This window comes from Equus quagga, chromosome 7 (assembly GCF_021613505.1).
Source record: "Equus quagga isolate Etosha38 chromosome 7, UCLA_HA_Equagga_1.0, whole genome shotgun sequence".
Lineage (NCBI taxonomy): Eukaryota > Metazoa > Chordata > Mammalia > Perissodactyla > Equidae > Equus > Equus quagga.
In genome coordinates this window covers 114,736,025-114,762,891 of record NC_060273.1, presented here as the reverse complement: position 1 = coordinate 114,762,891, position 26,867 = coordinate 114,736,025, and the positions used below count along the sequence as shown (strand labels likewise).

Here is a 26,867-nt window from a genome sequence, read left to right as displayed (position 1 = left end):
GTTACGGAGAGAAAAGACATGGGGTGTTGTTCCTCAGAGTCCTTTCTGCTGAGTTCACAGGCAGGGGTGATGTTCAGTTGGTTCACCCTGATTTTACCACGCCAGTTATTTATGGCCAGCGCTGTTCTGGTTGCCTGTGCCCACCCTGTACTGTAACACCCTGGGTGCTGATCATCCAAAACTCAGCAGCACATAGTAGAATACAAGTGTAGGTGGGCCAGAAAGAACTAGGATGAGTAGATTATGAATTCAGAGTGAGAAAAGCGTTTGTCAAGATTGGAAGCCAGTCTCAAAGCACAGTAAACTTGTTAGTGGCATAGGATTGAATTAAGGCTCCAAACCTAAAACTTAACACTCTAAGGGGTCTACCTGGACTCTTTCCCTTGTTTATTATAAAAATAAGTGAATAAAGTATGTGTCATTAAGGCTCTGCTTATAGAGCCCTTTGCTACATATTATTGCACTTCTTTTTCTGTTAGAATATGGTAGCGTGAGGTAATACAACACTTGTTACTCATTTCTCAGACTACTACTAAAGAGCCAGGGTTGGGCTTTTTTTTATAAATACTGTTTTTGGCAGCAGCTACTCACCAGGTACAGGAAATGCACATCTCTAGGATGGGTACATCCCAGGCTATTATATCAGGTGCTAATCCTCCAATGACCAATCAGGTCTTAACACACATCCAGAATTTAAAATGCATGGAAGAAACCAAAGTACCTCCTGTGGGCAAAACCATGGCCCTGGTTTGCAGGGCCAATTACAGAAGCCTTTTCTCTCAGGATTCAATGGCAAAAATGAGTAATAGGGACATGATTTCTGGTTCTAAATTTGTTCCTCTAAATGTGGAAATAAAAAATGTTATGTCATGTCCTGTCCTCATATACAGAAATCTTCCCATCAGTTTGTGAATATTTTGTTTTATAAATTTATGACATCAATGAATTAAAAGTCCTTCATAACTTTACAGATGAGTTGTTAAATAATTGATAATAGGCAGACTCAAACTATGCAGCCTGTAGATAGAAAATAAATATCCTTTTATTATCTCTGAAAAAGATACGTAGCGTTTTGATAGGAAGGGTTTTTTCCCTCCCAGATACATAAGTAGAAAGATACTTGAAACAAGTCTTAAATAAAAACATAAATGTATTGTAAATACACCCATATTATAAACGACAGCATAAAGTCTAACCCACCAAAGGGTACATTTTCTTGTTCATTAAAAAATATCATATACATATATTCTATAGTCATACATCATATTCATATAGTCATACATCAAGATTCGTTTTATTTTCTCTACCATATAAATACTAGAGAATGACGTTTAGTATCCCCCCCTCTTTTTTTTAAAGCAGAACAGTGTATGAAAATTAGTTTCCTAATTTTGTCAGATGAACGGTCATTGGATAGATAACTCTTAAGCTCTGTTCAGTGATATTTATGTTCACATTTGCTTACTGATTCATTTCAGTTGATTGGTCAAACACAGAATGTAAAACCTGGATCTTATTACTCAACTTATTAGCAGGGAGTTTGGGGCGATCTGAAATATTGTCTGGCTTCTCCGGTAAAGACCTGTAAGGTTTTGCTTTGATTTCACCTTCAGGAAACACAGGCTCAGAAAGCACAGGTTCAGAAAAGGCATTTCTAAGATTTTCACTCTCCTCTCTGTTTTGCCTTATGGATTCTTCTTCTTGGAAAATTTTCTTTACCTTCTCCAGCACAGCATTAACACAGACTGCCTAACAAAAAAAATTTTTGAAAAGTAAAGTTTCTTTTTAAGCTACTAAACTTATAGATAAAAAGTCCAATAAAATGTTCAACATGAAGTCATTGAGGTGCATATTCTAATAGAGAAGTACTTCCATTCAGGAACCCTTGGCACATGATAAACAGCAGGAGATTGAGTCCTTGTTCTGTATATATTACACCACAGTCTAGAAAGAAAATTAAAACCTAGTATGCTTCAATAAAGACATGCTTTACATCTTTTTTCCCCAATTCATTAGATGTTTTGCATCTTTATCCTCTGATTTAATTAAATGAAACATTTTCTGAGACAGAATTTGTCCCCAAATTCTGGTAATATCTCAAAGTATTTTTTTCTCCCTCGACTTTGCTTATACCTATATGTACAACTGGAGGGCACAAACATTTTTGTAAACATTTGGTAAGCCAGTAGATCAATGATTTCTAAGCAAACGTGATCCAATTTCCCTCAAAAAATGCCATTCAGTACTTTTAAGGAGGAGTGTCAAAACAAAACATATAGAGAAAAATAACTTCAAAGATTGATAATCACTAAGAACTGTATCTGTTAAACTTAAGTTTACTAATGATGAAGATGATAATGCCAAGTATTTAAGGCAAGCAATAAGAATAATAAAATCCATGAAATATGAGAAGACCTATACTAGCTTATTTTACCAAAGAGATGCCTCTAGGTGACATAATAAGCTATAAACACTTAGAAGATTTGCCTAAAGAGGGTAACAGAGAACAGATTGAGGGCCTGAGTTTGAACAGCCTCAATTTCCTCCTGACCGCCTGCTGCCTCCTCTCCTGCCTGCCTCCCACTGTAGAATGCGGGAACACCAGATGCTTTCCTTCACTTCCCTGCAGTTAGTGTGTGGCCATATTCTGGCCAACGAAATAAAATATGTCTGCTGAAGAGGTTAGGAAGGATTTTTGGGAAAGTTTTTCCTCCTATACAAAAGAAAGACTATCTTTTGCCTCTACCTATGCCCTCCTTCCTGCTTTGGACACTGATATGGATGTGATGCCTGAGCATGAGGCAACAAACCAAAGGACCAAAAACAACAAACAGGATGGCAGAAGAGAAAGATGGAAAGGTCCTGGGTCCGTGATAACGTGTAGATCCACTGTACAAACCAGGGAACTGCCTAACCCCAGACTTCTAGTTAAGTGAGATATTTAAATGTCTATCGATTAAGGCACTGTCAGGTATTTTTTGTTACTTGCATCTGGGTATATCCAAATCTAGAGCTATAAACCTTGATGTCCATCACTTCCAGTTACAAACTGCTTCATCCATTTATCCCAAATATGATCATTTTCTATCTATGCCATGCTGTTAAAAAAGGTTGGGAAGCCTTATACTATTTGATACATTTTTTCTTCTCCCACCTACAAAATTTTATCTGTGCCCATTCTAACCATTTCTGTGTCAGTCTCAGAAAATGAAGGGTCTTGATCAAAGTCAGTATCTCTTTTCTTGCTTTTAACCTGTACCCTACCATCTTCTCTGTCAATTATTCCCTACCTCTTCAACTTCTCCTTCTTGACTGCCTCTTCCTCTGCACCCTGAAACATGCTCAAGTATCTCCTATCCTAAAATTTAAAAATTAAAAATTCCTGGGGCCCTGTTTCCCTGTTGACTGCTACATCCTCTCTCTTTTCTTGATCAAACAAGAGTCTACATTCTGCTTTCCATTTTATCATCTCTTTACTCCAAAGCCTGCTTATTTTTGTCTTCCTTATCCCATCATGCCACTGAAATATTTCTCAAGGTGGTTAACTCCAGCATCTTTACAACTAGATCTTATGGACACTTTTCAAATCTTTATTTTACTTGACTTTTTCTGCTTGTATTTGACACTCAACCACTCACAACTTCCTGAGTCTCTATTTCCTTGACATTATTTCTCCTGATTCTCTTCTGACTTTTCTGATCGTTGTCTGCTTCATAGATTTCTTCTTAGCTCACGTTAAATGTTGCTGTTCTTCACATTCCTGTCAACTTTCTACTCTTTTCACTTGGCATGATTCCAACTTAACTTCCACCTTATATATTATTGACTTCTAACATATATGTTATTTGCTTTCAAAATACCATAATTCCAGTCCTGACCTCTCCTGGGCCTTGGACGCATATATGACCAGTTACCAGGTCACCAAAAATTGTTTATGTTACCGATTTAGAAAGTTTATGGTGTGACAAATCATGTGAGATGATTTCAAAAGCCTTTGAGAAATCACTGTTTAATTTTGCTTTTAGTCTAGTTTGTTTTAGTTTCACCTTAGCCAATTCATCCCACCCATTTTTTGCAGCATATTTGCGTCCTAGTTCAGTTGAATGTCAATTCTGTATGAGATTCACATTTAAGATACTGAGCACATCTCAATAATTTAAAACACTTCCAAAATATTTATTTGATAAATTCAGTTGTTTAAAAGTAAGTTCTTTTGCATTCTTTTTTTTTCAAGGATGTCTTGGCTATTCTTGACCCTTTGCATTTCCCTATAAATTTTAGAATAAACTAGTCAACTTACATACACTTGCTCAGATTTTCATTGGGACTGCAATGAATCTATAGATTATAGGAAAAAGTTAATCTTTATTATTGTGTGTTTCAATATGATCAAAAAATATTAACAAAAATGTGTAAGACCTCTATCATAAAAATTAAGAGAAATGAAAGAGGACCTAAGTAAATAGAGGGATATAGCATGTTCATGGATTGGAAAAAGGACTTATGCTACCAGTTATCAAGACTTATTATAAAGCTCCTGCAAATAATACAGTGTTGAATTGGTACAAGAATAGACAAATATATCAACTGAACAGAATGGAGAGTCTCTAAACAGATCTACATATATAAGGATACTTAATTTATGACAAAAGAGGTGTTCTTGGGCAATAGGAAAATGTCTCCTCCCCACCAATAAATTGAGTTGGCTCAGTTAAGATTCTAATGGAGGAAAAATTTGACCCTTGCCTCATACCATTTCCAAATGGATTATAAATCTAAGAATGAAAGGTAAAATAATAAAGCTCCTAGAATATATCAGAGGGTGTAGTTTCACGACCTTCAGTGTAGATCAAGATTCCCTAATTAAGACAAAAACACTTAAGATAAAGGAAAAGATTGATAAATTGGGATACATTAAAATTAAGAACTTCTGTTTTAAAAGACAGTGCTAAAAGAGTAAAAAGGCAAGCTACAGAGTAAGAGAAATTTGCTCCTATGTCACCAAAAGAGGGCTTATTCCTGAATACATTTAAAAAGTACAAATCAATGATAAAAAGATAGACAACTTCCAATAGAAAAATGAGGAGAGACTTCAACAGAAATTCAGAAAAGATTATATCCATATGTCCAATTAATATATTAAAAGGTACTCAATCTCATTAATAATCAGGGAAATTCAAATTAAAACCACAATGTGATAAATACTACATACCACAAGGATGACTAAAATGGAAAAATTGACAATACCAAGTGTCAGTGATTATACAGAGCAACTGGGACTCATAATCTGCTGAGATGAGTTGCTAAAACCATTCTGGAAAAATGCTTGGCAATATCTACTAGAGATGAACACATGCATATTCTATGGTCCAGAAATTTCACCAAAACATATGTACAAGTATATTCATAGCAACTTTATTCACAATAGCCAAAACTATAAATAATCTAAATGTTCAACAGTAGAATGGATAAATAGTAATGTATTCAATCAATGGAATACTACACAGCAATGAAAATCAACAAACTACTGCTACAGGCAACAAAGGACTGAGTCTCACAATAATAATGTTGAGCAAAATAAGACAAATACAAAATAATATATAGTATATGATTTCATTTACATACAATTCAAAACTGTCTATTGTATTAGAAGTCAAATAGTGGTTGTCTTTATAGAAGAGGTCAGTGATTGTGAAGAAAGCAAGAAAGAGGCTTCTAGAATGATGTTAATGTTTTGTTTCTTGACCTGTGTGGTACATAGATTAATAGATTTTGTGATAATTCTTCAAGCTATGTACTTTCTCTTTGTATGTTCTGCTTTTTTTTTAAAAAAAGTAAAGTATAAATGGCAATGGATTAAAAGAAAGTAACCCCTTAAAATTTATAAAATCCTTTATATGTTTGTCATGCTTTTTAATGAACACTTTTGAATTACAGTGCTTGTAATTCAAAATACATTAATATTTGTGTTCCCCAAAATCATAGACCTAAATGATGGAATAGGGAACTTTAGTCAGCCATGGCACAGTGGTTGAAAGAAAACAACTGTAGCTAAAGGAAAAAAAAAAAACAAAATGTTTTTACCAAATGTTAATAAACTTAATAAAAGTAAATAATTTTAGTTATTTAAGCAAATCAGTTTTTGGTGGATTGATATGGCTCCTCAGAAAAGTAAACTTTTAATGTAAAATTATTTTGTGTAACAATAGAATAGTACCTTGGTTTATGAATGGACTATACAGTATATCTTTAACGTTATGTAAAATAAGTATATTTGTTTCTAGGTTCTACTAATTTTCTTAACTTACCAAATAAATTAGTACTGCATATGAAGCATATATTAGGCTAGTTAAAGCAGTCTTCGCTGGAAAGGAAATGATTTCAAACAAAGAACCCTTTCTGACCTGTAAAAACAGAAAAGAGGTTTTTTTTAAAACAAAAGTTTTCATTGTTACAATGTTAAATTTTACAACGTTATCATAAAATGAGAATTTACATATTTCTAAAGAAAGTCATCTACTTTAGATCTGTGTGGGGTTTTTTCACATTCTGAAAATATATTAGTTTATTTTTCTCCTTTTACAAAAAGATACTTTCTTTTCCTAATCAAAACCTATGTCAAATCTAAAAAACCTTGCATTTTAAAATCTAAATTATTTTAACTTTTTTACATTTACCAAGTGTGCTCACTAGAGGGTGCCACTGTGCATCTTAGAAAAACAGTCTTTTGTTTGTTCAAATTCGTGTAATCATCCTTTACTAAATTATTCACTTCTTCAATTAAGCAAACAGCAATCAAAATACTGAGCATTTCCTAGGGATTAATGACCTGCTTGGAAATGTTAATCATGAGACTGCTGAAGGCCAGCATTAAACTTAGATGATTATTAAGCTTCAGGAAATGCTCTGTGCTCACATCCAGCATGCTTTTTTGAAACACAGAGGTTTACACCAATAATGAATTCGTCTCTCAAGTGTTTCTAGTTTCTTGTAATAGAAGGTGTCCCTGCCTCAAACATAATTGTATAATATATTCAGTTTAAGGGAACTATACTCTTTTACAGGCCACTCCTGTTGCTTTGAGCAGGTTATGAAATGAAGACATTAAGAAAAATATTCCTCTCCCATTCGGCAGTGAAGTGGCAGCTAGCCATTCTCCTCTGAAGTAAGAGCCAAGCCACTCAATGCCTTCAATAACTCCCCAAACGTATATAGGCTGTTACTCATAAAATCATGTAATTGCACAGTAAAAATGCACACAAACTAGAACAGTATGTACTTGTTCATTGAAAGCTTTTAACATTCGAAAACTGAAACAGTGATAGCAGAATAGTTAGGTAAATTATGCTATATCCACTCAGTGGTATATTGCAGCCTTTTAAAAGGTGCTTCTGAAGAACGTGTGATAACATTTTATTGAACAAACATTTATATGGTACTGTGTGCCAAGTCCTGTTCTAAGTGTTTGTTGTAGTATACTCAGTTTTTACTGATATATTACTCGGTTTACTTACTGATGCCTCTACTGAATGAAGAACACAATTGCCCACCATAATTTCCCTTCTTTCCTCTTAAGTGATTTATGGAATGCCGAAGCCAAGAATACTATTTAGCCTAGTAGCTAAGTGGGAATGGAGGGGTGAGGGGGTTTCCTTCCTATTCCCTACCTTTCAGGCCATATCAACTAAATATAGGGATAGGTAGGGGCAGTTTTGGCCCACTCTCTCCATAAGTCAGTCTGGAAAGTTTCCCAGAGTTCATGGCTTCTGGAAAGAGTTTCCAGGAAATGAAGCAGCTGCTGCTTTTTCCCTCTTGCAGAAGAGTGAAAATGATAGCATGCCTTTGAATCCCACTGTTAGCCTACAAGGAGACAAACATACATGTACAGAGCAGGTGCTAGGAAGGAAAGCAGTACACTCCAACAAAATGCCTCCTAGCGGGGTAAGATTCATGAGTTTGTGAATATATGGATGTAAGTGGGAGTCCATAGTCAATCATTGATAGGCCACATACAATCAAAATAGAAGTGGTGTCTGCATGCGTGAGAAGTTACTCTGTTTCTGTCTCACTGCATCTTTCTTTCTTTTTCAGAGTTTGTCCCTCACCTAAAAGTAATTAAAACTGATTGGTTTCAAAATGAATTATATACTTGATACACTTTATGCTTCTAAATGATGAATCTGTATATTGCCTAAGGGTCACTTTTTCACCATTTTAATGCTTTTAATAAATACTTGCTATTCCCATAACAAATCATCCCCATAGAAAATACATTTCCTCTAAAATTTATGTGGCTACTAGAAGTAGCCATTTTTCAATTTTATGACTTATTTGCAATACATGTTTTTCATATTATAAACCATGCTGTTTCATTTTTGGCTTGTTATGAGCAGGAATAGTTTATGGTAAAAACAGATAAATAAACAGGAGAAATTTTGGTAAATGGGAGGCTTTATTTAGATTGTCTTGACCTATTTCAAAAATTTTGCCTTAACCTTGTTGTTATATTAATTTTATTTGCATATTTAAAAGTATCTTTGTATCAATATTATGCTTATATATTCTTTTTTTGAGTTTGGTAATATTAACATAAAAAATATATGGATATTTCAACAGTAAAAACATTTCAGTCTTTAAATTTCTCCCATATAATTTTGTGTTCCACTTCTTCCACATAATTTTGATTGCCTTATCTCATAAAAGAAGTATCTGTAGGGGCCGGCCCCGTGGGCGAGTGGGTTAAGTTCAGGTGCTCTGCTTCAGTGGCCCAGGGTTTCACTGGTTTGGATCCTGGGCATGGACATGGCACTGCTCGTCAGGCCATGCTGAGGTGGCATCCCACATCACAACTGGAAGGACCCACAACTGAAATATACAACTATGTACTGGGTGGATTTGGGGAGAAAAAGCAGGAAAAAAAAAAGATTGGCAACAGTTGTTAGCTCAGGTGCCAATCTTTAAAAAAAAGTATCTGTGTTCATCTTATTTTCACTAATAATGAGGTAAATCACAAAAAAACAAACTATAAGCAGTTTAGAAAATAAAGATCTACTTATGGGTGGCCTGCAGCTTGGAGAATTACCAGGCCCAACTTAGTTTATGTTGTCCAAAACCAGCTTGATGAAGGCCACCAGGGGGGTAATAAGGGAAAGTCTAACTCAGTGATTCACAAATAATTGTTGCAAGGAGGAATGACTGCTGTTAATAGGTCCAGAAAAAAATGTTCCCCATAAGACTGGGAAAGCTACATGACCATGTCTTTGCTTAGCAACCCACAATACCCATGAGCACAGGAAAGACTCCTAGCAGTCCACAGTAAAGAGAGTGATTTGACTTTGTTTATCCCAGTATTAACATCCTGTGGACACTTGTTCTTGAATAAGCTTTTAATCAGGTGGTCCTGTAAAAGCTCAAATGTCCCAACCTCTTGGCCAACCCGGAGAAGTATGTCTTCAAGATTCCAGGGGTTCTGCTTTCTAGGAATTGTTCTTTTTTTCCAGGTCTTGAATTACACCACTCAAAGTAGCCTCGTGGCAGGTCCATCAAAGACTTACAAAATATCCTGATATTTGTGAGGCTTACAGTTTAAACCCCAAAACGGAGTCTGCCTTGGAGGGTTGGGGGTGAGGAAGAAACTTTACTTAGGTAAGCCTCTGACCTTCATCCTGAAAGAGGGAGCAGAAGTTCACTGGGATCCACCTATGGCACAGGCATATTAGTGATTTTGCCCATATCTTGCCTACACCACTCCACAATGCCTATACAAAGTAGAAACAGTCATCTCTAATGCCACTATAAGGAAGATTCTCACAGGAAGAGCTCCTGGTTCTGTGGCCCCGCATTGGCCTGCCAAAGTCAACAACCGTGTGTGGGAGCTGACGCATCTTGGCTGAGGTCAGCATTCAAGCTGATAATCTAGGTCACTGCAGCCTAGAACAGCTGCAAGCGTCACTCAGCCAGGCAGCTTACAAAGCTAAGCAGATGCGCCAGTCTGTAAGTACTGGTGCCAGGGATGTTGAAAACCACCAGGAAATCCTCTGTTCAGAGTTTTCCATTCCTGAGGTCCGTTTAGAACTAGCACACATATTGCTATAATCTCAACCCTGCAAAACCTGGAAGGGTTTGAGGAGGCAACCAGACTCAGCACCCATAGAGCTAGGTGCAAAGGAAGTCCCTTTTAACAAGATAGCTAGCTGGAGAGGCCCGACTCCAACTCTCTGTGCTCATGTCACAGCAAGCCATCAGAATCTCTTCAGGTCACTTGTATAGGTTGGGTCTTTGGGTAGTTCATATTTGGCACAATATCTTTGAATATGCTAAGATATATAGGACATGCTCTAGAGATAAGCATCCAACCAAAAAAGCCTGAGTGGATTATCAAGGGAGCTCCCGTGACAGTGTCCATTCTCTAATATCTAGAGGAAATAATTACCCTATGCTTCATCTCAGACCACATGAAATGGCTGAAGCACTATCCTAGTTAGAGTCAGTGTCCTAATGAAAATGCTCCTCAATTCCATGTTCTTAAGGAAGGTAATCTGCCTGACTGGCATTCCCAGCCACATATTATCCAACAGAGTTTTGGTAGAACCATTTAAGGTGACTAGGTACACATGCATCTTTCCATCATTCATCATCCTCAGATCAGTGACAAGACAGAACATGTGAAGAGGATCTTTGACACATACCTTCAGATAGGTTAACTAGGCTGCTTACCTTCCTACATAAAGTCATGTCCTCCATGCATCCACAAAGCACATCGCCGTGTATAGTAATTCCAGATTTCACTCCTTTTACTTCTGCACACCACAAAGTTCTGCCTTGACATAGGCAGCCTGACAATTATTGAAGGAATTCATGACGGAATCCACTCTGGGTAAGCTGAATTCTCACTATGGGAAGGCGCCATGCTGTGTACCAGGGCTGGTGTAGCTCCTTCGTGCATTGCCACTTACCTCTTGGCACATTGGTACCATGGACACACTCTGTTCATAGACCAATCCGTTGACCTCCACCACACCTCATACATTACTCTGTTGTTCCTTTGACTCTCCAGGCCATTGTCTTCACTATTCATACTTCTATTTCTGTCCTCACTGAGACTTTCATATTTGAAATGTGTTGTTTTCTTCCTTGCTGCAACTTAGTTTCCTCTCAGTGGCAATTCTGATTCTCCATTCTAGCTAATACATACTACCCAAGTATAGCTCAGGGCCAATCTTCCTCACACATACACACACACAAATCCAAAAGAAGGAATAAGGAGTAGGCAAAAGAAAAATCATATTACCCAAGTAGCTTTTTCCTACTCCTAACCCTCCAGGACCCCGAAACCTCTGACTTGGGACTGTTCCCACTCGTCTCACTCCAGCCATATGAAACTACTTACATTTCCTAAATAAGTCACGCTCTCTCTTGCCTCAGCAACTTAATATACACTGTTCTCTTCCTGGAATGATTCTCCTATTTCTTCATCTGGCTAATTTCTCCTCTTTCAAGTCTCAGATCCAGTATCACCTTCTAGAAAGCCTACACTGACTACTCTTTGGAATTACATGCCCCTCACTGACACTTCCCTAGTACACTTTGCACACTTTGATCATGCCCTTGCTATACTCCACTGACATCCGATCATCCCCACAGTCCACAGGGCAAGGGGAGACATCGATGGATCCCTAGTACCTAAACTAGTGATTTTACAAGTCATGTGTTCAATAAATATTTGTTGAATGAATGAAAAAGTAGAATTATACTTCACTTATATCCAAAATGAAATGTAACCATCTTATATTAAAATTTGTAAAAGATAGTAAGAAGTAAGGCTGAAGGACATCTGGTTCCAGCGACATGGCAATCTGAGCTAATGTGGAACCCCTATAAATTCTAAAAAATACAAAAAACCCTAGAAATTCTACGTAAAATCTACGTAAAAATTACTCCAAAAATTTAATACAAGACTGATAAATGTGTGAGCTTATGTTCCAAGAATTCGGGGATGTTATTTACCCTGAAATAATGGCTGAGAGCTTGAGTTTTAATAGAGACTGGAGATGAGCCTTGGGGCACCTGCGGTGAGGATTGGGCCTCTGCAGAGCTGCAATCTCAGTGAACGCGGGACCAGAAGAACTGCACCCACCAGTCCAGGATGAAGGTCAGGAAGCTGGTCCCCACCAGGGGCTGAACCCCTGGAGACAAGCAAAATCCTCGAGAGGGACAGTTCCACCACCAAGGCCAGAAGAGATTTCTATTGGTGTGTGTGTGTGTGTGTGAGGAAGATTGTTGCTGAGCTAACATCTGTGCCAATCTTCCTCTATTTTCTGTGGGATGCCGCTGCAGCATGGCTTGATGAGTGGTGCTAGGTCTGTGCCGGGGATCTGAACCTGCAAACCCCAGGCTGCCAAAGTGGAGCATGGGAACTTAACCACTAGGCCATGGGGGCAGCCCTGGAATTTCTTTCTTTCTTTTTTTTTTTAAATCCCCATTTAAGAAAAACTTTCAGTTAAAAACAAACAAACAAAAAGAAACAACAAAGGAAATTATCTGCTGAGAATGAGACAATACAGATCACAATAGTCAGAATAGCATCCCCAAATATCTCAAAGAATAATCTTTAAAAAGACCATAAATATGTTTAAAATAATTAAAGATATTTTTTAAAAGAAATACACCTGTAAAAGATGCTTTGAAAATAAAATAGTGGAAATTTGAGGGGAAACACCAAATAGAACTTCTAGAAATTATAACGTTTGAAATTTAAAATGCATTGAATAAGTAAAAGAGCATGTTAGATACAACTGGAGAGAACTGGTTAACTGGAAGATAGAGCAGAGGAAATTATTCAGAATGTATCAGAAAGAAAAGGAAAATATGAGGAAGGTAAATAGGAATAAAGAATAAAATGAGAAGGTCCAAAGTATGTTTACCAGGCATTCTAGAAGAAGAGATTAGAGAAAATGAGTAAAGGGGCAATATTGAAAGAAATAACGGCCAAGAATTTCCCAGAGTTGAAGAAATTATGCTCAGATTCAAGAATCACAATGATTCAAAAAAAAGTGTACCCATTCGGAAAAGCATTTTGATGACAGTTAATAAAATTGAAGACGTGCCTCCCTCACGACCCAGCAACCCCTCTGCTGGATGTACACCTGGAGGATGTCTCAGACACACAGAGAAGGAGTCATTTAAAACAGTGTGCACTGAAGCACTGTTCCTAATACAAAAAATTTGGAAACTAAATTGTCCATCTGTCCAGTAACAGATAAACTGTGGATTATCTTTTCTTACAAGGGAATACCATAAAGAAGTTAAAGCAATAAACTATAGCTACATATATCAAAAAATGTTGAGTGAAAAAGGAAGTTTCAGAAGGATAAGTACAGTATAATGTCAATTACATAAATTTTAAATATGCATAGAATAATAGATGCATACAAATTTAGTGAAAATATAAACGTATGCATGGAAATGCTCACATCAACTTTAGGATAATGATTACCTTTGGTAGGGAAAAAAGAAGAGGTCTGGGCATGGTTAATTACATTTCTTTTTATAAAGGAGATATCTGAAAGCAATATGGCAATATATTATTACCAGTTTAAATTTGAGTGGGGCTTCTGACAAACTATCTTTTATATATCTTGAAATATTTTATGATAAGAATTTTAAAAATTAAAGCTAGATCCTAAGATAATTAGAACAAGAGCAAAAGAAGAGATTTCACAGGTCTTGATTCTGAATCCATGTCAAAAGAGACAGTCATACCTTGAGGTTATTATGCTAAGTGAAATAAGTCAGACGGAGAAAGCTAAATACCGTATGATTTCACTTGTATGTGGAGAGTAAAAAAACAACGACAAACAAACACATAGATACAGAGAATAGTCTGGTGGTTACCAGAGGGGAAGCGGGGAAGTGGAAAGGAAAAGGAGTAAAAGGGCACATTTGTACAGTGATGGATGGCAACTAGACTTTGGGTGTTGAACACGATGTAGTCTATACAGAAGGCTAAATATAATGATGTACTGAAATTTATGAAATGTTATAAACAAACATTAACTCAATTTAAAAAAATTAATTGAAAAAAAAAGACAGTCACAGTCAGCAATATGGACCTTGGACAAATCACTTAATCCCTCAATCTGTTTCTTTCATCTCAGGTTCTTGGAATAAGTTATCACAACTAAGCTCTAAATGTATCTGTGAAACTCACTGTCAGTCAAGGCAAAAAGGCAAACTCTGTATTTTTTAGTTTTCATTATTGGATTAAAAAAACAAATTCAACTGGAAAGATAGATTATTTTTCTACCACAGAATTTTCATGAATATGGGGAGACAATCCTCCATGGACGTGTCTCATTCCTGTGCAGATTGGGCCTTCTGAGCGAAGGGCAAGGTTGAATAGCAAATAGCTTTGGAGGCTAGAGAAAGTATATTTCTCTGGTGAGATCTAGAGATGTACCTCCCAAGACCTGCCACAGGGCACAAAAGATAAAGCCTTCTCCTTCCCCTCCAGAGACATTTGCTTTCTCTGTCTCTTTGTTGGAGGCTGGGCAGATGTGCCGGCATCCCTATAAAAAGCTGAGTCTCCTCATTTCCGGGTTCCTCTCCTGTGGTGCAATTTACTACACGCACAGGTAACATCTGGCTCTCATCACATTGCCCCATGGGAACTGAGGTGTAGGGAACTGACACAAGATATTGCTCTGGCTGCTGCTTTTGCTGTGAATAAGAAACAATCTGGATCTCTGATTCAAGGGTCTTTTGTCTTTCTGTCAGTGTGTGTATTTGTCTAACTGTGGCAGGCTAACTCCTTAGCTTATAAATAATGTAAAAATCTCAGATCCTTCACAGTTCTGACTTAGCAAAGAGGAGCAAAAAGAAAGATTCTGAATAACATAATGGACAGTGTCTCTAAACATGATTTCATAATAAATACAGAAATATTCGTCAAAGGACACTTATTATATTAACCCTCTATAAAAACTATGGGTCTAACAATGCAAGGAAGGAAACTTCAAGGCAAAACATTAGATTCAGAAAGATTTTTCCAGTGGGAATTTAAGATAATACAGTTCAACTATGTTTCTTTTTGATTATCTAAAGATACAGGAATAAGGTTTATAGTGCTTAGAGAATCCAGTGGTTAACAAACACAAACCATTTTTTACTTTCTCAAACATCGAGTATTATAAGCAAGCCTTTTATAAATGCTGTCTCAGGCAATTCATAGTTGCAATATCTGATGATTTCTGGAAATGTCAAAATCTTTGATTAAAGAAAGATTCCTACGTAATGGATATTTTGTTGATTTTAGCCCTCCATCATCCATTTTCTAAACTTCTTGAAAAAATCCAGATTTTTGTTTGAGGATTCATCCTTTCCCCATTCTCAAGTTATATGGTCTGGAGGGGGCTCCAACCTCCACTCTAGGGATGAAGCAGGTAGTCTGGTCCTAGGTCAGTCAGCGCATGCCATTTCCCTGGTTTAGAGGTAAGCCACTCTCCAAGAGTGAGCCTCAGGACTTGGCCAGGAATGCTGGGTCAAGGACTCTCAGTCTTTTCTGCTGTAATAGAACCTGGAAGGATGCAGCCCTGGGAACAGCTGCAAATCATCTTGACCGTGAAAGGAAAATCAGTCTAAGAATGGAGTCAACAGAGAAAGCATGGCCAGGAGATGGAAAGAGAGAAACAGGATCCTGAAAGCATATTTGAGTACCTATAGCCAACTGTGCCTGAAACCATAACAACTCTGAATTGTTCAACTACATGAACTAATACATTTCCTTTTTTTGCTTAACTCAGTTTGAGCCGGGTTTTCTCTGCTTTCAAGAAAAGAGTTAAAATTAATTCACTCTGGTGTTTAGATGCCTGACTTGCAAGATTCTGAACCTTTTGTAGCAAACATTTAGGACACTTTGAACAATGCCCAGATTGGAAAACCCAGAGTTCTGTGCCATAAAGTTTAGAAAGAAAGAAATTGGTCCTGAAAAAGTTTAAGAGCTGTCATCCTTAACAAAATATAACAGAGCTTCAATAAAACAACATAAAACATGTAATCTGAAATATACGTGGATGTTGATGTGTCTATTAATATGTAGTTATAATTAAATATACTCGATATGTTATGTCAAGCAAAGATTATCTTGGAAACATAACAAGGTTATGGGGAAAAGAAAACAAAACACAATCATTTTTAAGGCTTGTTGTAGGATTGGTTTTAGGTTTGACATAAGTGATAATTTGCATGCTTATATTTAGGTTGAACAATTTGAAGTTGACAGTTTCATATAGTTCAATCAAATAACAAGGTAGAAAAAAAAATCGACATTACTTCCTCTCTCAGATTTTTTTAATCCAGAGAACATGCTATATTGAAAAAGGTCCAACCATTCATTTCTCTTATTCAACTATTCTTGTTTTACATGTAGGGCAACTAAATATGCTACATTTTCATTTTTCAAATCTTTTTTTTTTTTAAAGATTTTATTTATTGCCTTTTTCTCCTCAAAGCCCCCCAGTACATAGTTGTGTATTCTTCGTTGTGGGTCCTTCTAGTTGTGGCATGTGGGACGCTGCCTCAGCATGGCTTGATGAGCAGTGCCATGTCCGCGCCCAGGATTCGAACCAACGAAACACTGGGCCACCTGCAGCGGAGCGTGCGAACTTAACCACTTGGCCACGGGGCCAGCCCCCTCATTTTTCAAATCTTTTAATTTCAAAACAGTTCCCTAAAAAGGGGTCCATAGTTTGTGCAAATGCAATATTCACTTACCTGCATGTTATAGAGGGGTTGCTTTGGGGCATTAACTTGCCTCAGCAGGCGATGAGATATGTCCCTTAACTCTAAAAGTCTGCAAGCAAGCTGAGGCTGCAGAAGTCTGGCCACTGATTTGGAGGATCTGGAGATGCTGTTTAATCCTTGAAGGAATGTTCCTCGGTTGATCTTGGCTAAAGCGACAGCCATTCTGATTTTGGATGTTTTTTGCATGGGTTCTCTTGTCTGGAAAATAAGCCTTTGAAAAGTGACTGATGTGTGATTCTCCAGTGCACTATTAAAATCTACTTCAGGCAGAGACCGAGTACCACATAACTGAACATTGTGCATGGTCCCATGCATAAACTCCGGGTCCAATCATTATATCCCACACCCCATACAATTCAATGATTCCCCCATGAACTTAAATCTTTATATGAATATATGATTTTTTTCCTTAGGATAAATATCCAGAATTTAAGTTACTAGTCTGAAAATATAAACTTTTCATTTTTCTCTCTGGGTTTATTTAGGTTTTGCAATGATTTTTAAAGACCTCCTTCAAAAGTAAACAATTCTTATTCAAATATTATTCAATGTTTGAATTATTCAAACAATTCTTATTAAAAACTTATATTTTCCAGGTTTACTTAAAAATTTTTAAATAATATAGCATACAGACATAATACACACAATGTACAAATTACTTTAAATTTTTAAATGATGAGATATAGCATAGCTAATGCTTTGTACAATTTAAAGAAAAATAAAAACAAATACCCTATATACTAACTAACAAGCTTAAGAAAATTTTTCTAAAAATGTCTATGAGAAGTCTGATAGAAAAAAATTGTGGCATTACCAAAACACATGACATGTAGTTCTTTTTCTGCTTTTCCAGAAAGTAAAACACAGGGAAATCACTTACAATGTGGTTAGACTGCATTCCAGGCAACAGACAAGTATAGTTTCCATTATTCATTTAAGAAATTTTATGGGCTATTCTGGCTCTTTAGTGTAAAACTTGGGGGAAGTATTGGTTAATGACACCAGTAAGCAACTTTGAATCTCTATTTGTTGAGTTCAAACATAAAAATACAAAAAATCTTTTAAATGGATTTTTTGTTTGACAATGACATATTTGTCTGAAAGCTAACATGCTGTATATTTCTTTAAAATGCCTCAACTTTTATTCTGAAGTAACGATTTTATTGGTGCTGTTCTCTTCATCAAAGTTCAGCACTTTTCTTACAGTTCAGCTTTTATCATTGGAGATAACCAAAAACTGTTTTAGCCTGTCAATTAGGATGTGTTTCTGCAGCACCTAGTGTCCTATTGTGGTTTAATCTATTAACTTGATTGGAAAAGTCCCACTAGCCTGCCTGTGGTCTCAAACTTCCACATCGATACTGACAGTAGACAATGCAGTCTAAATTGTGGGCTGCTACAATTGTTACCATTCCAAGCCACTTTAGAGCACAGAAATCCTTACGAGCAGTTATATGGTACACAGAACAAACAAAACAACACGCAAGTGCAATCACTTGATATTATTATCTACCCTGGTTGCCAGAGCACACACACTGGGGAGAGAAACATTGTCTGCAATATCCAAAGCTCCTGCACAGAGATTCAATTTCTCTTGTGACCTTGTTTCACTTCAGTGCCTCTTCCTCCCGACTCCCCCTCAAGGTGGAGCAGCTAGAAGAAATTTGGTTTTACTTCTGATTACATTTTACTGTGTTTTCTCTCATTGTAATTTATCACCATAAGGTGAGGGTCATATTGCCGGGGCAAACAGGAGTGGGATATGCGCAGTTCCCCTTTTGCCGAAACCTCATCTACGTGGTCATTCAGTGTTTTAGGGACCCTTCATTTTTGTAGTTGCAAAACATGAACATTCTTCAGTTTCTCTCTCCTTATTTTGGAAGTTTCTCTACAAAATCTTGGCAATCTGTACATGTTGGCCTGGAGTCACCGACTTTACACATATGTTTCCATTAACCAATCTTGATCCATTCCCTCAAACAGTATACTAGATTGATCCATTCAGCTTTCCCCTCTTTTTCACAAAACTGTCTTTCTCATGTTTTATCTCTGTAGAAAAATAAGCCTATTTGTAATTGACAATCTCTTAAAACTCTCTTGGAGGGTTCACATAATTTGTGTTGACCAAAATATAACATTTTTTATAAACAATATTATTAAAAATTCAAGTGTGCATTACAATAATGCTTTAGGGCTCTTGGTGTTATCTTTCTCATTTTAGTCTGGTCATAAATTATGGCTTTTTTCCAACAGACCCAATCTGTTCATAATTAAATCTTTGTTTCCCTTTAATGGTGAAATGGTTATAATTTGACAACTGTGCTTCCTTTCAAAAATGCTTTCCATTTTTTTTTTATTCTTTCCTAGGTACCTCTCAAAGAATTAATACCTCTGACAACAAAATGTTTCTGACCACCTTATTTTCCCTCCCACAAAAAACGGAATCAACTTGTTTCCAGGAAGACCATTATGGCTTTTAAGAAGAATAGTATTAGAAACTAAATCTGGGTACCGGGTGCATGTTCAGTGGTTCTTTGCAGCTCTGGGAATAGGAAGGTGACAACAGAGGAGAGGCTACTTCCATTCCTTTAGATGCAGAATGAGATGTTCTTTTTACGAAAACAGTCACCAGTTTATGACGGTGATTCCAATTCACTCTTACCTTCAGTGAGTTACTTCTTGAATTGGCTCTAGTAGAAACATTTTCCAGTAAAAGAGTTTTTCCCTTTTTTTGAGCTACCAGCTTTTCCTTTCTGTATACCATCTATGCTATATATTTTCTTACCAAACCATGTATGTAAATTTAAACGTTAACCCCAAATTAAGAAGTCCTCATTTCTTTTCCCTTTTTCTTTTTTGGACTCTTGACCTAAGCAGCCTGGACTTGTTTGCAAAGTGTGCAAGTTCAGATGATTCTTTTAGTCATCATCAAAATCTGAGCACATCACCAAATGTCAGAAAAGAAATTCCTAGTCCCAACCACCAACACCTCAGAGACACACATAGGTACTTAAAGACCATTTACCAAAAGAAACTTAGCAGCAGGTAATCCAATTGGTTTGAGAATTCTGCTCCAGATTTCTCTTTTAGAGCTCCATTCTTCGAATACATATTCTGCTTTCCCTTTTTATTTTCTTTTTTCTAGTGCCAAGCCCATTTCTCTATCATCAGCAGTTTTATTGCTGAACTCCAATTTCTACTACATCAGCTTTTTACTACCATTAAACCAGCCTGTCAGCAAATCTCATTCAATTCTTTCCCTGAATAGTCCCAGAATTTGACACTTCTCACTACCCCCAGTACCAACACTCAGTCGATCACATTTATATAGCACCTCCTCTTCCCCAGACTAGTAAGTGGGCCTCCGCTATGTCTCCCTGCTTCCACCCTTGCCTGTTCCTCAACAAAGCAGCCAGAGAGACAATCAAAACTTATGCCAGATCATCTCTTGCTCTTCTGCTCCACGCTTCAGAGGCTTCCTGGTGCCCTCAGTGTAAAAGCTGGAGTACACACACTGGCCAGCAAGGCCCCCAAAGGCTGTCTCTTCTTTACCTTTCTGGCCTCATTCTCTCTCCCTGTCCCTCCTCACTATTTGTTGAACCTGACAGGTATACTCTCACCTCAGGGACTCTGCACTAGCTACCCTACTCGATTCCTCAAAGATGCCAAGGTTTGCTCCCTCACTTCCTTCAAGTCAATGCAAGCATCACTTTCTCACCAGGACCCTCTTGGTCACTCGACCTTAACCGTCAACTCTTCTCCCTTTCCCTAGCCCTGCTGCATATCCCTTCTCTGCTCATCACCTACCACTAACAGAATAGGTAGATTATCTTCCTTATTGTTTTTCTGCTTGGCTAGGATGTAACTTCTAGGACAGCAGTGTTTTATATCCATTTGGCTCAGTTATCCTTCCCCAGTGCCCAGAATACTGTCTGACACATAGGAGGTGCTCAAGAAATCTATGTTAAAATGAACGAACAAAGGATATCAGAAAAATATTACAAGTTAATATTGAGAAATATCAGAGAAATATACTACATATTTAGAAATCACCCAGAAAGTTTTCAGTGTACAATGTGCTCTGTAACTTCCACAATAATGACAGTGCACCACAAGAAACAACTCACCAAAGACAAAAATATAATTATAAGACACTTTAGTTACAATCCTACTCCCATTATATTTAGAAACCCTAATACCAACACAAGAAATTTCCAGATCTCATTGGTACATCGCCACCAGTTTTTGTCCCACATTTAAAAAAAAAAAAAAAAAGCATAGAGAATTCAGAATAGTACACTACAGATGTAGAAATCCAAATTTTTGCCTGGATTCTAATATGTTCTCTCTATAATTCCCAATTTTGAGTATACAGTTAAGTGTGAGATAATTACAGAATAAAACACATAATCACCTTTCATAACTAAAACCCACAAAAACTGACCCTATTTATGACAAAAGATTTCTCTCATTCAAAAACCACCTGAATTAAAATTTTTTAATTCTTCAATTGTAGTATGCATTTTTCATTTGTTCAAATTTAAAAGTTTAATATTTTAAAGTTCCCATATGGAAATCATTTGCAATTTGCAAGTGTAAACCTTAAAAAACTTACTTTTAACCAAAGGAAGTGGATACTGAGGGTATCAGGGTCTGGGCTAGTTGAGAAGGAGGGAGTGGAAAGTACACGACCTCAGAAGTCACGACCTCTAGCCAAGATTCTAAAATTAACTTTCCCCAGACCCAGAAAAAAATTTCCTTCAAACTTTTTAGCCATGAAGAACTATTTAATAACCAGTATTCTGAGGATATTCCTCTATAAAAATTCCACCATTGCGCCCATCAATTTTTTTTTTTTTTTTTTGCTCCAGGCCAGGAAATAAATAAATAAATAAATGCCTTTTCCTAAATAAATAAATGCCTGAAATTAAAAAAACAGAAAAAGATTTAAATACTAATCACAAAATTTAGAGATTTAAAATACAACCCAATTAATAAACTCTAATTATTCATAAAGAAAGCCATTCCTTTCAGTATGTTTGGAAACTATGAACCATCCCGGAAATAATAAAATTTGCACCATTTACAATCTGACCTTTTAAAAACAATCTTGTTAACAACGGAGTCTTAGAATTGTTTTCTGGATAATTTATTTTTGAGGAGCAAATAACTTCAACGTGTTACAATATCCCCTAAAATACTCAGGTTTCCTGCCAATCTCAGCAACACATTCTTCAAAGTAAATGGTGGAAAAAGAACAATGTAAGCATTTTAAAATAAGACATAAAGTAACTTTAACTATGTTTATATTCTTCTCTGAGTGGGGTAAAGTTCTGTAAGTAAATGACTTCAATGAGTTGAAAATAGGAAATGAGAATTCTTCCTCTGGGATCAGAATATCAATCTATTTCAGCGTAAAGCATGCTATGGCTCTAGTGATAGTGAAGCTATGCAGAGGGTAGGAAGAAATGAAGGGAGTTGTTAAGAAAGTCGCAACTTCTTTGATTAAATAAAACCCCCATTCTCTAATGTTGACAGTGGTCAGAGAATCACAACTCAGAAGGGGCAGCAGGGCTTTCTAGGCCCATCTCTGGCTTCCTAGGATTTACCTTGAGGCTTTCTCAATAATTCTGTCACTGTGCCGGACTTAACCATTTTACACCCTAGACCATACATGGTCACCTGCTCATCTCTTTCCTTAATATTCTGGAGCATAGCCAAGAAAAGTCTCCAATGTTTCAAAAGATTTTCTACCAAGACTAGGGGACTACAAAAAGGGGAAGCAACTAGACGCCACGTCTAAGATATGGAACTACAATTCCAGTTTGCCCTGTGGAGCTTTTAAGCCTTATCCTATCCTACCTAGCTGACCACCATCTGGATGCCATCTTACCACCGTGCATCCAGATTCCTATGCTTCAGTATCATCTCTCCCCAAAGTCTAGAGCCAAGACCCATGCCATTTATCCAGATTTACTTGACATTCTGGTAACATGCTATGCTGTTTCATACTTTTTGGCCTAATTGACACTGCTTCCTTTGGAATATTCTTCCTGCTCCTACCCACTTATCTTATCCCTTTCCTCAACTTAAAAACTCCTACTCATCCTTTGAGACCCAATTTAAGCATCCTTCCTCCATTAGCTTTCTCTGACCATGCTCGGTAGAGTCATTCATTCCTTTAAATTGGATATACCTCTTACCATATTCCAATGCAAGTACTTGTCTACAACTCTGTCTCCATTAGATTAAGCTCACTGACTGAAGGAATCCTGTCTTGTTTATAACTCTGTATTCCCTCTCCCCAGTCTCAAGCAATAGTATAGTATTTAGTAAATGTTTGATGCCTAGTTGTCTGGATAACTAGTTAAAGGTAGTTCTAATACCTTTCCTTTAAAATGATATACATAAGGGGCTGGCCCAGTGGTGCAGTGGTTAAGTTCCCACGTTCTGCTTCTCGGCGGACCAGGGTTCGCCGGTTCAGATCCCGGGTGCGGACATGGCACTGCTTGGCAAAAGCCATACTGTGGTAGGTGTCCCACATATAAAGCAGAGGAAGATGGGCGTGGATGTTAGCTCAGGGCCAGTCTTCCTCAGCAAAAAGAGGAGGATTGGCAGTAGTTACCTCAGGGCTAATCTTCCTCAAAATAAGAAAAAATGAAATATATAGACTTTGTGATTACTGTGTTACTCAGAGTGCTTTTTTGTTGACTTCAAGGTTTTGGCTTTGTTCCTCATACTGACATTGCCAAAAGTCCGATTTGTGGATAAGTAGATTGTTCCTGTACCATATAACTTTACAACATATCCTATTCCAACTGTGGTCAAAATGACTGGAACAACACTTTTCCACAAAGAGCTGTGTATTTGAGTAAATTAGGTTACATGTGTCCCGTAAACAAGACGTTACTTTTTTCTGACCATGGTCTCTTCAAAATTCTCTACCTATCCCCTCTTCCTCTCCCGATATTTTATCTGTCTCAAATCCTTTTTGGAAGAGATGTTTAAAACATATGCATATGTACTTTGTTTGAATTAATAGCACTATTTTCTTTCCACGCTAAAACACATACCTATACCATATTTATCTTTCCATTGTTAAAATTCGTGTCGGTTATGTTTTTTCATTGATTTAATTGCCATAGATTTTACTTAGAGTATATCTAGGTATTTTTCTGATTTTATATTAGACAAATATAAGTAAACTACATTGCAATTGTGGCTATGAGAGAGTTCTAGATCTCTAATGGCACAGCGATTGTATTTAAATTTAATGTATCTACCTCATTTTCTTGTCCACAACCTCTCTGCTTTCCATAGATCTCTCCCAATGAATACAATTTCAAGTTTGTTTTTCTGAGGCAAAATTAATGTTTTCCTAAGCTTCAAGCACTGATCTCAAAATCAAGCATTAAATAATTGGTATGATACTAAAAATCCTATAAACATTTGATAATCCTTTCAAAGTTAAGAAATCACATTACCTGATTAGACTGTGATAATCTTAGGATGGTGGGGAATTCATCTTTAAATTCATCTATAAAGTCCACGATTGCCTTCTGGATCCCCTCAACTAAGACAAAAAGAAGTTAGAGAAAAAAACTAAAGCTTAACTTTCAGTTAAGAACAGAGAACACTGGGTCCACCTCCTAGGTGACTGGGAAAGCAAGCAAACCCGAGGGGGCTTTATTCCCACTTTCCCATGCCCATATCCCCTTTAGAACAAGATTGTATATACTTCTTCCCGAAAAGTTCTTCAACACCTGCCCGCATATCCACCCAACAGGTTTTATTGGCATGATGAGTTCTTGCTTGGTTTCCTAGTGCTTGGCAAGCTTGCAGGCCTGGGCAATGCTTGTCCTGATCCATCAGGACAAGGGATGAGGGCAGCCTTCCACTCAGGAAAGCAGGCAAGGACAGAACCTGCAGCTCACTTCTGGAATTCTTTGTTACTGCATAATGGGCCTCTGAGAACTTGTTACAGAATCTTCTGAAATCACTCTGGCAGTGAGAGGAGGAAGAGTGTGTTTGGAGACACGAGGGGAGGAGAAAGGGGATTGAAAAATGAACCCCGCTAAGGAGTTCTGCAGTATAAACTGAATTTTGTCCCAATTTCTGCAGTGATAGCTCAATTAACGGCTCATCAGAGAACAAAGCTCCCCTTGAAAAGAACTGGCGTATGCTTTAAAAGAAATGTTTCACATACGATGCCAAGTGGAAAAGAAACACCAGCAATTAATTCACAAGACTTCTCACCACATTGTTTTTCCTTCACCCAAATGAGTATCACTAGGTAAAACCCAGGCAAAACTGTGGAGTCTTTGGTTTGTCTTCCTTAAAATTTCAACCTTTTTTCTTTATCTTTTACCTCCTAGTACTCTCCCACTTGAGGTGACCATTATTGTCCCCTTCTCAAGCCTGGGAAGAACTGTGTATCACACAGAGTTGACTACCTAGCTCTATTTTAGTGTGGGTGAGCTGAGTTGGTTATCTCAAATCCCATTTTAATTTGAAGCCTTTATATTTAATTGCAGCTAGATGGTTTTCTTCAGCAAGCATGAAACGGCTGCTGGGGGTCTATTTGTGGGAAGTGTTTAGGAAAGAGAAATGTTCATCAGGGGATTCCTCAAGCACGAGAAGCCTGCCAGACCTCCGGCTTTCACATTGTTCTTATTCCTATCTGCCTGAGAACACCATCCACCAGAGCACAGCCACCTCTCCCGACAACAGAACCTGCTTTCCTCCCTCATGACCGAATGCCTAAAATAACTGTGCCCTTAACATTTGGAAACTACAATCCACTGCCAGAAAGCAAAGCTTACTAGACAATGATGAACACACACACTGGGAGCCTATGAGATAATGAAAGCCTTTATTTGTCCTATTAAGACACTCGGCCATCAGAGTCTGCCTCAGAGGAACACCTGGGAGCACCTTCTCTCTCTGGTCTTCTTCTCTGTTTTCCACTCCCATCGACCCCTAATTCTTTTTCTCCATCTGCCCATCTCCTAGTGTCCTAGCTCCCAATTGGTTTCACCCAGTTTTCTTCTCTTTTCATCAGTTCTCACCCTCCTAGGCCTCCTATAAAATTAACAAATATATAAGAAAACATTTCTCATGCTAATACTGCCCACATGTAAAGCATAACCTGACTTTCTGTGTTTGTGTTATACTAACAAAGTGCTTTTGGTCTTTTCTTTCTTAATGACCCTCTCCCTGGATGGGGAGTGATGAAAAAGATAGGGGGTGATGGAGTAAAGAATTCCCACCCTGTCACTCTTCTTTTATATTTGTGACCATATCTGATAGTATTTTGATCTTTATTTAATTATATTTTCATATCCATATCCTTATGATCTTATGTTATTTCAGATAAAGTTAGATGCAATAATGTCAATGGTTATTTTTTAATTATTTATTGTTGTTCTTTACAGCTCATAATAGAGTACTCCATACTTATAAACTAAATTTTAATAAGAATTTGAGGAAGCTTGTGTGTAAATAGGATGTTTGTAAATTGAGTCATTTGAAATGTACTCGGAGAACATATTCTTTAAAAGTAACTCTAGGTAAAATTCTTCTGTAAGGTAAATAATCATCTTTTTAATATCAAAAATGAATACCTGCTACATATTTTGGAAAGACAGATTTTTTCACAGATATTTCAAAACAGGTATACGTATAACATTTTGTTTTTTCTTAAAAATTCATTAATTTAATTCTTTAATTCTACAATTCTAGTTGGGTACCATTAATATGGAGTAGACCTGGAAAGCCCAATAGAAGTCCTCAAACAATTATAGTACAGGGACAGGCCACACAGGGGACAGAATTAGCAACATTAGCATTGCTACCCAAGTTTGAGAATTGATTGCTGAGGTTGGTTAGATGGTAGGAAATTGAGGTCAGACTTGTTTTCTGTTTCCCCCATCACCACATAATCTCCGTGAGTTCAGGGTCTTTGCTTGCTCAAGGCTACATTCTGAATTTTTAGTGCTTTTACATGCTTTTACAATTTTACAATAAATATTTCCTGAATGAATACAATCAAATTTATTATTTTTATC

At 37.1% G+C, this 26,867-nt stretch overlaps 1 protein-coding gene across 1 annotated transcript; it reads right to left on the bottom strand.

Annotated features, from left to right (window-relative positions):
- Positions 1 to 132: 132 nt before the first annotated feature.
- Positions 133 to 24,774, bottom strand: SPATA9 (spermatogenesis associated 9). The gene is made up of 5 exons (XM_046665622.1): positions 24,539 to 24,774; positions 24,285 to 24,373; positions 16,771 to 16,998; positions 6,309 to 6,404; positions 133 to 1,749 (listed from the first exon to the last, which is right to left on the bottom strand). Exons 1-5 carry the CDS (start codon positions 24,597 to 24,599, stop codon positions 1,462 to 1,464), a joined length of 762 nt encoding a protein of 253 aa, XP_046521578.1. The 5' UTR covers positions 24,600 to 24,774; the 3' UTR covers positions 133 to 1,461.
- Between the last annotated feature and the right edge of the window lie 2,093 nt (positions 24,775 to 26,867).

Coding starts and splice junctions, on each gene's coding strand:
- SPATA9 (XM_046665622.1), bottom strand. CDS start 24,599: ATGCCAATAAAACCTGTTGGGTGGATATGCGGGCAGGTGTTGAAGAAC. Junction 24,374..24,538: donor GAAGAACTTTTCGGGAAGAA/GTATATACAATC, acceptor TTTTTGTCTTAG/TTGAGGGGATCCAGAAGGCA. Junction 1,750..6,308: donor ATGCAGTACTAATTTATTTG/GTAAGTTAAGAA, acceptor TTTTTTTGTTAG/GCAGTCTGTGTTAATGCTGT.